We start from the raw sequence: 12,447 nt of genomic DNA, 5'->3' as shown, positions 1-12,447 counted from the left end.
CTTTCCTAATAATACCTAACATTCTATTTGCTTTCTTAGCCGCAGCAGCACACTGAGCAGAAGGTTTCAACGTATCATCAACCTAGATCCCTTTCTTGGTCTGTGACTCCTAACATGGAACCTTGCATGACGTAGCTATAATTCGGGTTCCTCTTTCCCACATGCATCACTTTGCACTTGCTCACATTAAACATCATCTGCCATTTAGATGCCCAGTCTCCCAGTCTCGTAAGGTCCTCTTGTTATTTTTCACAATCCTCCCACGATTTAATGACTTTGAATAACTTTGAGTCATCAGCAAATTTAATTACCTCACTAGTTACTCCCATTTCTAGGTCATTTATAAATATGTTAAAAAGCAGCAGTCTCAGCACAGACCCCTGGGGAACCCCACTAACTACCCTTCTCCATTGAGAATACTAACCGTTTAACCCTACTCTTTGTTTTCTATCTTTTAACCAGTTTTTAATCCACAATAGAACACTACCTCCAATCCCATGACTGCCCAATTTCCTCTGGAGTCTTTCATGAGGTACTTTGTCAAACGCCTTCGAAAATCCAGGTGCACAATATCAACCGGCTCCCTTTTATCCATGTTTGTTCACCCCTTCAAAGAAATGTAGTAGATTGGTGAGGCAAGATTTCCCTTCACTAAATCCATGTTGACTTTGTCTCATTAATCCATGCTTTTGAATATGCTCTGTAATTTTGTTCTTAATAATAGTCTCTACCATTTTGCCCGGCACCAACGTCAGACTCACCGGTCTATAATTTCCCGGATCTCCTCTGGATACTTTTTTAAAAATCGGCGTTACATTGGCCACCCTCCAATCTTCCGGTACCACGCTCGATTTTAAGGATAAATTACATATTACTAACAACAACTCCGCAAGTTCATTTTTCAGTTCTATCAGTACTCTGGGATGAATACCATCCAGTCCAGGAGATTTGGTACTCTTCAGTTTGTAGAACTGCCCCATTACATCCTCCAGGTTTACAGAGAATTCATTAAGTTTCTCCGACTCGTCAGCTTCGAATACCATTTCTGGCACTGGTATCCCACCCAAATCTTCCTCGGTGAAGACCGAAGCAAAGAATTCATTTAATCTCTCCACTACAGCTTTGTCTTCCCTGATCACCCCTTTTACTCCTCAGTCATCTAGCAGTCCAACCAATTCTTTTGCCGGCTTCCTGCTTTTAATATACCTAAAATGCAATCTTTGGCCTGGGGAACATCTTATGGCTGAGTCTGGGTATTTGACAGGTCCAGAGCACAAGCACCTACATAGATGGGAGTAAGCTGGTGACATCATTGAGTGCTATCTTTACATTCAAAGCCCCTACCACAGAACACAGCCGTGGATTCCTGAAGGGGCATGACCTAAGGGGCAGGTCTGGTCCCTTAGAAGCCCCATCTAAGCTGTTTTAGGAGCACAGAGTGGGAGATTCTGGTCTATTTTATTGAGGGGGAAATGGAAGACTAAAGGAGGAGGAGTGGAGTCTCAAAGACTTCACAAGTGAAGGTCCCCATGGATCAACACATCTCTGTGGTAAGTGGAATTGTTTCTGATGGAACAAGGTTGGTATCTCCCACTGAAGCCTTCTTAATGTCAAATGAGCAAACCCACCCCCTAAGCTGCTTTGTTGGAGAGGTCTCTTCCCTATCTTAATGAGGGCAGTTCATCCCCCAGTGGTTTATCTGGAGGTTCTTCTAGTTCTTTGGTAAAATCTATAAAGTGAGTGACAATATTCCTTTGCTCATCCCTATTAAACTGTCATCTGACATATAATCCAACTGTGACTCTGCAGCAGTTTCTTTTACCACTTGGGTAACTTTAAAAGATATTCAGGCTCTAGTGACTAGAATGGAGAGTGTGTTACAGGAAAACTTAGCCCAGTTATGCAAATTTTCCTCAGCTAAGAGCTTGGAGCATGGATGTTGAATCACATCTTAATAAAACTGAGACTCAGTGATCTACATTGCAATCAGTGATTACAGCTGCTGCAAAAGATAGCTTGACTGTACACTTGCAGTTAGAAGCTATTGAGAATGTCTCTAGGGCTTGCAATTTGAGAACAGTTAATTTTCCTGTTACACACTATTTAGCACTTTCTGAGCTATTTAAGGTACACTTAAGAGATGCAGTGCAGTTTCACCAGCCAGCCTGTGACTGTGGTTAAAACTTATTATTTGCTTAGGGGCTCTAGGGTGATTAACGGAGCCTTAGATTCAATTAGTTCTCCTGATAGTCTAGACTTGTCGAAGTTTGTAGAGTCTTAACAGGATTTTATTATTAAGAGATCTATTTCGATTGTAACTTTTCAGTCTGAGGAGTAGAAATTAGTTTTATTATCATAATATTTTTCTAACAAATTGGTACCATTTTGTGGACAGGATGTTACGGTATTCCGAAATGTAACCAGACCAGCTCAATAGAGAAGGAAAACTTTCTTACCACTGAAGCCTAAGGTTTTAACTGTGAGGGCTTCCTTCTTCTTTAAGGTTCCCTGCAAATGTATGGTTACTTATAGGAATAAATTGATGTGTTATTTTTTCAGATCCTTTTCAATTTGAATATTTTCTTGAGGAGAAACCTGTAACAATAAGAAATCTCTTAACAATAAGCATCGCCATGCTGGGACAGACCAAGGGTCCATCGAGCCCAGCACCCTGTCACCGACAGCGGCTAAAAGAACAAGCAATTTGTCCCGCCCATTCTAGAAATACTGTATTACTCCCTCGTCCATTCAATAACATTCTATGGCTTTTTCCTCCAGGAAGCCGTCCAGCCATTTTTTGAAGTCCGCTAAGTTTACCGCCTTAACCACCTTTTCCGGCAGCGAATTCCAGAGTTTAACTACACATTGAGTGAAGAAACATTTCCTCAGATTCGTTTTAAATTTACCACACTGCAACTTCATCGCATGACCCCTTGTTCTAGCATTTTTGGAAAGCGTAAACAGACCCTCCACATCGGCCTGTTCCATTCCACTCATTATCTTATAGACCTCTATCATATCTCCCCTCAGCCGCCTTTTCTCCAAGCTGAAGAGCCCCAGCCTCTTCAGCCTATCCTAATAGGGAAGTCGTCCCATCCCCTGTATCATCTTTGTCGCCCTTCTCTGCACCTTTTCCAATTCCACTATGTCTTTTTTGAGGTGCGGCGACCAGAATTGAACACAATACTCGAGGTGCGGTCGCACCATGCAGCGATACAACGGCAGAATAATATACTTATTTTTGTTTTCAATCCCTTTTCTAATGATACCCAACATTCTATTTGCTTTCCTAGCCGCAGCAGCACATTGCTGTACAGAATGTCGATGAGCAGGAAAATATTACTTACTTTGGTTATCTTTTGTGTTTTCTCTGAAAGGGGATTTAGATCCTAGTTTCTTATTCTGCACCTGGTCTCTGTTTCTTTATGTAATTGATTGAGATTGTTGCTGGTATTCAGCTGGTAGTAGTTTCCGCCAGATGTAAGCTTGTTGCTGAAATAGTTTTATTTTATTTCTTTGTTTTTTGCGAATATTGCATTTCTTTATATGTTCTTATTCTAATTCATTAAAATCTATAATATAAAAAAGCACCCAGGCTGCTCTTCATTTCTACCATCTCAACCTGTCAACTTGGCCACATGGATGTCTGTGTTATTACTACGACTGTCATTTCATATCAGCCTAATTGCCATACATTCTGGCAGCCCCAACACCCACTGCAAACCAGGAGGTCCTTTTACAAAGGCACACTGAAAAATGGCTTTCTGTAGTGTAGGCATGGGTTTGGGGCGCACGCCAATCCATTTTTAGGCGCACCTGTAAAGAAGGCCTCTTTGTTCACCTGAAAATGGACGTGTGGCGAAATCAAAATTGCTGCGTGTCCATTTTGGGTCTGATAACTTACCACCAGGCATTGACCTAGCGGTAAAGAATCCGGGCAGTAATGGCCCACACGCATCAAATGCCACTTGGCATGTGTCCATTACGCGCATCCAAAAATAAAAAATATTTTTCAGATGTGTGCCAAAAATGAAATTACCACAAGAGCCAAGAGGTAGTTGGGCGGTAACTTCATTTTGGCACATATTGGGCGCATAGACGCTTACGCAGCTTAGTAAAAGAGAACCCAGGTGAGTAAGGTGATATGAATGCTGAAATAAATGTCACCAGGATGTACTGTGCTCTCTCCACTTTTAAAACCAAGAGAGGAGGACAGCGAGCATAACGTGGCAACATCTGTTTGATCAACTGTAGTGCCGTGTTCGCCTGTGTTAGCAGCAAGTGATAGGTCTGGGCAGGGCTGGCCTTAAGCAAGTGTCCTGACATTGAATATCCAGGCTGTGGCTGCCTCCCCTAAGTTAACCAGATATCAGCGATATTCAGACCACTACCTGGTTAGCTGACTATTGGTTAAACCCTTTTGAATTTCAGGTCCCACATTTTTGTTTCTGTTGTTTTATTGTCAGATGGGCTTGCGACTTTCAGAAATTTTCTGAAATCAGAATTCAGTGAGGAGAATATTGAGTTCTGGATTGCATGCGAGGACTACAAGAAGACCAAGTCACCCACCAAACTGGCTTTGAAGGCCAAGAAAATCTATGAGGAATACATCCAAGCAGAGGCTCCCAGAGAGGTTTGTGGGGATATACTGATCATGATTCTGCAGAGTATGTGTTGAGAATATGAATTTGTGTCCTAATTCCAAACAAAGACTGATAAGATATAGGTTTATACTACTACTACTTCTTAACATTTCTAGAGCGCTACTAGGGTTACGCAGCGCTGTACAGTTTAACAAAGAAGGACCATCCCTGCTCAAAAAAGCTTACAATCTAAAGGACGAAATGTCAAGTTGGGGGAGTCAAGATTTCCTGAATAGAGGTGTAGTGATTAGGTGCCGAAGGCGACATTGAAGAGGTGGGCTTTGAGCAAGGATTTGAAGATGGGCAGGGAGGGGGCCTGGTGTATGGGCTCAGGGAGTTTATTCCAAGCATAGGGTGAGGCGAGGCAGAAAGGGCGGAGCCTAGAGTTGGTGGTGGTGGAGAAGGGTACTGAGAGGAGGGATTTGTCTTGCGAGCGGAGGTTACGGGTAGGAACGTAAGGGGAGATGAGGGTAGAGAGGTAAGGAGGGGCTGCAGATCGAGTGCATTTGTAGGTTAGTAGGAGAAACTTGAACTGTATGTGGTACCTGATCAGAAGCCAGTGAAGTGACTTGAGGAGAGGGGTGATATAAGTATATCGGTCCAGGCGGAAGATAAGACTTGCAGCCAAGTTCTGAACAGACTGAAGGGGGATAGATGGCTAAGTGGGAGGCCAGTGAGGAGTAGGTTGCAGTAGTCAAAGCGAGAGGTAATGAGAGAGTGGAAGAGAGTTCGGGTGGTGTGCTCAGAGAGGAAAGGGCGAGTTTTGCTAATGTTATAGAGGAAGAAGCGACAGGTCTTGGCTATCTGCTGGATATGCGCAGAGAAGGAGAGGGAGGAGTCGAAGATGACTCCAAGGTTGCGGGCAGATGAGACGGAGACGATGAGGGTGTTATCAACTGAGATAGAGAGTGGAGGGAGAGGGGAAGTGGTTTTGGGTGGCAAGACAATAAGCTCGGTCTTGGCCATGTTCAGTTTCAGGTGGCGGTTGGACATACAGGCAGCAATGTCGGATAAGCAAGCCGAAACTTTGGCCTGGGTTTTGGCAGTGATGTCTGGTGTGGAGAGATAAAGCTGGGTGTCGTCAGCATAAAGATGATATTGGAAGCCATGAGATGAGATCAGGGAGCCCAGGGAAGAGGTGTAGATTGAAAAAAGAAGGGGTCCAAGGACAGATCCCTGAGGAACTCCAATAGAGAGCGGGATGGGGTGGAGGAAGAACCATGAGAGTGTACTCTGAAGGTACTCTGAAGGTACTGTGTAGGTTTATAGTATAGGTTTATAGTCTCATGAGACCATGATATTATAGTAACAATGGAAGAGCATAAATCTATGGAGTACCTCCTAATAATAAGATTCAAATATAAAATCTTTGGGGATGGGTGAACAAAGTCCCCAGATAATGAAAACCCCTATGACACTAAATACCTCTATAGAAATGGTGAAAGGGCAATAACTAGAAAGATGCATATACTAATGCCTGTAGTTTGGATCTAGTTTTTAGTGTTGTCTTAAATGTATTAAAAGAAAGTTCTAACTGGAAACTGAGGGGTACGGAGTTCCAAAGGGTAAGAGCAAGTACGGAAAAGCATGCAAATCTATCTCAGTGGGAATGAATCCATAGGTGCAATGGGTCAGCATGCAGCTGCTGGTCCACAGAATGCAGGGTACGCATTGGTGTATAAGGAATAAGCAAACAAAAGAAAAACTGAGGGATCCCCATATGAATAATTTGGTGATTTAGTGCCAATATTTTAAAAGAAATGCAGTGATGAATACGGAGTCAATGTTCCAATTTCAGAAGGGGGGATAATACTATCACACTTACATGGGCTGTGAATGAGCTTAACTGCAGTATTCTGAATTAACTGAAGATGACAGATTTGATATTGAGGAAGACCAACACAGGAAATAACTAAAGAATGTATCAGTAAATGGAGGGACTGTAGATCAAAAAGAGAGCGGGCAGCTTGAATTTGCCTAAGAGTAGAAGTTGATTTCTGAAAGAAAAAGTAAGATGATTGTTTACCACAATACCCAAAATTTTAATGGAATCTTTCAAAGGAGAGATGGAGAATGTGGGAGAATAGCTGGACCTACCAAGGGAAAGAACACTCAAACCGTCTTTGAAACATTTAGTTTTAGATACTTTGAACATAGCCAATTGGAAACTTTGGCCGGTTTTGCTGAGATATCATTGACAACTTGTGGAGAATGAGATTCAAGGGGAAAAAGTGGCTGGACATGTCTGCATAAATATAAAAAGTAATTCCTAAAGACTGTAAAAGCAGTGCAAGTGAGGAAGGGTATCACAGGTTTGGTTATATGCAATGTTTTTTGCATTATAGTCTTTGATTTTGATTTTATCATTATATTGATGTGTCTATATAATCTGGTTAATTGCGGAAATTATGTGTGTTATCTTGTATTTAACCTACTTGTAGGCAGACTAGAAATGTGTAAATAAATAAATTTAGATGTGTGTGTCTATTTGGCAATAAGTAGGCATCCACATTCATATTTTAAAAGCATGCACTTACTCTGAAACGGGTTCCTCTCTTCTGTCTTTATAGCTGTGTATATATGTTTACCTTTTGTTTGTACTGAACTGACAGTCTAAAGCTGTTTCTGCCTTGGTCCTAAAACCTTCTTAGATTAAATGTTGTAGGTGATCCCCTTCTCTCCTGCCTCCTTGACATCTGCTTTGCTCATTTCTCAGCCAGGAGTAACCTTTGACCCTATTGTTCGATTCCAGAACCCCTAGCCCCTTGGGTAGTCCTCTGCATCCACCCCCCCCCCCCCCCCCCCCCCCCCCCCCCCCCCCCCCCACACAAGGGAGAAATTCTCCATCTTGGCTTCGACACAGCAAGGCAAGTTCTCACGAGCTTTCTCTCCCCCCTTTTACCCTTGCAAATTCATCACCTTTTTACTGGTTTGACATTCAGCAACTGCAGCATTCATCTCCTTTCATTCCCATTGAGGTCATTCAGCCAAGTTAGCAACCTTTCCTCTCCATGGTTGCTGAACTGAGATGATTATTTCAGACACACTCAGTCCCGCTCTCATTTCAGTGATCTTCATGCAGTAAATCTCTTGTCTTTACTTATCTGTATTAAACAGTTGAAAACCAACTGCTCAATATTCAGCCAATGGCAGTCATTGATTTTTTTTAATGCTAACTGCTGTAGGCTGAATTAGGTCTTGATATTTGATGCTGGTCCACTGACACTGAATATTGGGGTTTGACTGGCCAAGCGTGCACCACCCTGACTTATACGGACCCTGGCTGAATATTGTCTGGGACCCACATAAGGGGAAGTACCAGTCTGATCCCTCCAATCCTCTTCCCAGCCACCACCACCCCCAGATCTGAGCCCCCTCATCCCTCTCAATACATGAAGCACCACCCAAAACCCAAAAGCTATCCCTCCCCACACGCCCCAGTCCTATGCATAACCCTCACTGATCTCAGGACTTACCCTTGGGAGATCCCTGGTGTCTAGTGGGAAGGGGCTGGAATGATCTCCTTTTTTGATCCTGCTCCTCAAACTCTAGTTATCAAAATGGCAGTGTCTTAGCAGTAGTACTACAAAACAACCACTAGGGGCACTGCCATTTTAGAAAAGGACATGTGTCTTTTGTAGGATTGTGCTTAGTGCCGATTCTTTTGTCTGCTGAAACCTGATATAAATGCTGGCACCTAGGTTTGGCACCACTTTTCAGAACGCCCCTGATATTCACATGGCCACACCCTTTTTGAGTTACGCACTACCCTGTTTCCCCGAAAGTAAGACATCCCCCGAAAATAAGACCTAGTAGAGGTTTTCCTGAATTGGTAGATATAAGGCCTCCCCCGAAAGTAAGACCTAGCAAATTTTTGTTTGAAAGCAGGGCCGCCGAGAGCCGGACAAGGCCGCCCCCGGGCCGCCCCCCCACCCAAGGTCACCGACCCCTCCCTCCACCCACCCTCCATCACTCCCGGAACTAACCTTAAATACCTCCTTTCACCTTCGCAGCAAGTAGCAGCAGGGCAGAGAGGTCGCGAATGTTAAGTCAGGCGAGGGCGGGACACGGAAGGAAGGAGTGGCCTGCCCTGCTGCTGCTTGCTGCGAAGGTGAAAGGGGGCATTTAAGGTTAGTTCCGGGAGCGACGGAGGGCGGGCGGGCCAACCCCGATCCAACCCCGATGTTTCCCCAAAAAATAAGACAGCCCCTGAAAATAAGACCTAGCACATTTTTGGGGGCAAAAATTAATATGACAGTGTCTTATTTTCGGGGAAACACGGTAGTAGAGTTAGGCACCATGCCTTATAGAATAATGTGTAACCAGATGCATGTGCACCTTTTAATGAGGGTCAATTAACTTCAATAATTGGTTGTTAGCACCCATTTAGTGATAGTTAAGGGCCCGTTACTCAATTAAATTGTGCTCACTTCTTGGGTATGCAAATCTGGGCGCCATATATAGAATCTGTGGAATTGTGATGAGCGTTAGCAAATTCAAATAAAAATTATGGGTTCTTCCTGTTTTATCACATTATATGCAAGCATCTGTAGTTCTGTAATAGTAATTAATCTCTGCCACAGATTTATATTCCTAGTGCCAGCTTATGATATGAGCCAGGTGAGGTACTGGCTCAGAGCGACATAAGCCTACCTCACTGGCTTACCCTTCACAGTAGTGAGAACATGTTCTTTTGCCCTCACAAAAGTTGGCTCAGGGTGCCATAGCCCCTTGAGCCGGTCCTTTATATACCATTTTGCATGAATTGCAGAGGAGGACAAAAGAACCTAGCAGATTTTATTTTTAGCAATATTTAGTAGATGATAGTAATTGAAATTTTCTCCTCTTCACAGGTTAATATTGATCACGTTACCAAGGCAGTAACCATTGAGAACCTGGTGGAGCCTTCTGTCACAAGCTTTGACCTGGCTCAGAAGAAGATCCATGCTCTGATGGAGAAAGATTCCCTCCCCAGATTTGTGCGGTCCGATATGTATCAAGAGTTAATCAAGTAGCTATGTGCAAAGCTGTGCAGGGCATTACTAGGGGTCCAGATCCCAGCTTTCTGTAGCAGCGATATATATGTACTGATGTTGCTGAGTGATTTACCATATTCTTTAGGATGCTGTGCTGAATTTGCCAGATATCAGTTCCAGCCAAAGAATAGTCTCTTACACGTTTTTTCCACAAAAATCCTCAGGATGTTAAGAATTGACATACCAAAATTAAACGTTTTGCAAATTACTTTGATTTAATCTCTTATTTCTGATGCATGATTCAGAATCTAGTAGCCTTTTGATTTTACTCACAGTGCATTTCTAACCCGTTTTTAAATGCTTTACATGGCTGTTGGAACTGAAGCAGTTTAAAACGATCAGCGATTGAACTCTCTGGGTGAGAAAGTTAAATGAGTACTGTCATGAATTAGAAGAAAGAAATTTGTTATTGTTCACTGTGTAACAGGATCGCTCGTGGTTAATTCCATTGCTGTTTGTGTCCTGCAGAAGTATCAACAGACATTAAAGCAGCTTTACCTCCTAGTGTCATACGTGAGAAAATCTGTCAAAATCTACCCTTGTCCACAGAAAAAGTTTTGCTTGCCCATCCTTTATAGGATGGAAAGTCATATTCTAACACAAAGGACGGACAATTTGGAAAAATCCAAGGCAGCTTATGGCCGCTATTTTAATGTGGATCCCCCGTTTTGGGGAGGGGGTTGGTTTTTTTACTAATTCCAAAAAAATGAAAGAGTGAAAGCTAGAGTACTAAACCAAAGTGGTAGAAGATCAATCTCACATTTGATCAAAATTGACTGATTATGAGATACTGCTGTTTTAGCTGAACTTTCTCAAGATTATACCTTATATTGGAAATTGAACTGAAAAAGAGGAATGCTTTATGATTCATATATTTCCCACAAACTGTAGTCAGTAGTTCTTCACTCTCTTTATGTGGTTGTGCCAGTTGCTGTTACTAGGTCTCATGCATTTCTTTATGGAAGATGTTTTTGTAGAATGACCTTATAAACTTAGAAGTTGGTTTGCAATAGTTCTTTTCTTGGAGTTAAGTATACTCAGTTCGCATCTAGACATCTTATGTTAAAGTGCAAAGTGAAAACAAATTCTATCCGAGAAAACTTCGTATAATGGCCAATTTCAAAACAGAACAGGTACCTGAAAAGTCTGTGGGTGCTTTGCAGCAGTTCTGAAGGGAAAGTAAGTACACCTTCTCTTTATCTCTGAGACCTGTTTAGCGCAGTGCTTCTCAATCCTCCCTGGAGGCACCAAGCCAGGGTTACCACAAAGAGCATGTATGAGATAAATGTGCATATAATAGAAGCCTCTTGTATGCTGGCTAGGTGTGCCTCCATAAGAGAGTGGGAAATATTGATCTTGGGAAGCAGTACCGGCAGAAATTTGCACCCACTTTTTTCACTAATAAGTTTTACCCTTTCTAACAATATGTATAGTCTTAAAAATGCAAATATTTTCCTCCAGATTCTATATAGGTCGCCCAAAGTTGGGTGTCCAAATTTGAGTGTGAAGGGTAGATGCACAAGCAAATGAATAAGTTAGTGAGATGTCAATAATCAATTATTGATGATAATTGTCACTAATTTGGATTTACATGCAGGCCTGACTGAGTGCTATTCTATAACACTGCATACCTAAATTGTCTCGAACGCAACCCAGAAGGGGGTGTGGCCATGGGAGGAGCATTGGCAGGTCAGGAGCATTCCAAAAATGTTGGTGCAGTGTTCTAGAACACCGAGGTTATACGCCCAACTTGTGTGCCAGGTTTCAGTAGCTGTAAATCCTCGCTCTCTGAACTATTCTATAAAGGGCACTTGCCTAATTTTTTCCCAGAGCCTCTGACCCTTTCTGCCTGCCTTTCATATGGCGTGATAGCACCTAAATGTTGGCCGCAAAGGCTACCACAGATGTTGTTATGGAATTCATGCTCATCGCCCTGCATTTTAGCTCCCAAATTTGGGCATCTTTTATAGAACTGCCCCCTCCCCATGTATTATAGCATTCTGCTCTCTAACTCTCCCCTATGGAATAACTGTATTCGATGCACATAAAAGTACACACAGTGGGACAACACATGTACTTTTGCTCATGGAGGGCTGGATTCTATATAAGGCGTCTTAAATGTAGGCATGTCAGAATAACGCGCATAGCGTTCTTCTGTAAACCGTGTCTACAGTAATACATGGTTTATAGACTAGCACATAGGCCAGGGGAATGCATGTACCTATAGGCATGGCATTTACACCACTGAAAACCTGGTGTAAATGCCCACACCCAAATGTATGCGTGTTCCCCTGAATTCTATAACAATTCATGTAAATGTGATTGATACACAAAAACAAGTGGGAAGTGGACCAATGACTTCAGGACGTAGAGAATATGATGGTGTGTAAAAGAGTAAACATTATTGAAAACTTGACACAGTACTGTGTTTTGGCCACAGGCCTGCCTCAAGAGTCTATACCTTGTGGGATTTAGTGTTCATCCACTCAGTGGAGAGCCTGCCCCAATGTGATTGATACCCCAACACGCTTACACTCCTCCATGGCCATGCCTCCTTTTCAGCTATGCACATTGGAATTTACGCACACTTCTTTTTAAAATATGCCTAAAAAGATGCACAAGTAAATTCCAATTATTGCCAATTAGTGATGATAATTGGTTATTGTCGGCCAATTATTATGACTAATTGGCTTGTTACTCAATTGAGTAGCATGTGTAAATTAGCCACACACACAATTTAACACATGCTACTCGCTGCGCCTTACATA

General features: G+C 42.6%; 1 protein-coding gene across 1 annotated transcript in view; it reads left to right on the top strand.

The window, feature by feature from the left end:
• RGS5 (regulator of G protein signaling 5) overlaps nucleotides 1-11,924 on the top strand; it is an 81,541-nt gene extending 69,617 nt beyond the window's left edge. Inside the window, exons 4-5 of the mRNA XM_030207344.1 lie at nucleotides 4,467-4,633; nucleotides 9,497-11,924. Of these exons, the coding sequence (XP_030063204.1) occupies nucleotides 4,467-4,633; nucleotides 9,497-9,658 (329 nt within the window). The 3' untranslated portion in view covers nucleotides 9,659-11,924. The remainder of the gene's footprint in view (nucleotides 1-4,466; nucleotides 4,634-9,496) is intronic.
• Nucleotides 11,925-12,447: the final 523 nt, after the last annotated feature.

Source organism: Microcaecilia unicolor, chromosome 6, assembly GCF_901765095.1.
Source record: "Microcaecilia unicolor chromosome 6, aMicUni1.1, whole genome shotgun sequence".
Taxonomy (NCBI): domain Eukaryota; kingdom Metazoa; phylum Chordata; class Amphibia; order Gymnophiona; family Siphonopidae; genus Microcaecilia; species Microcaecilia unicolor.
This window is presented reverse-complemented; position numbering and strand designations above follow the sequence as displayed.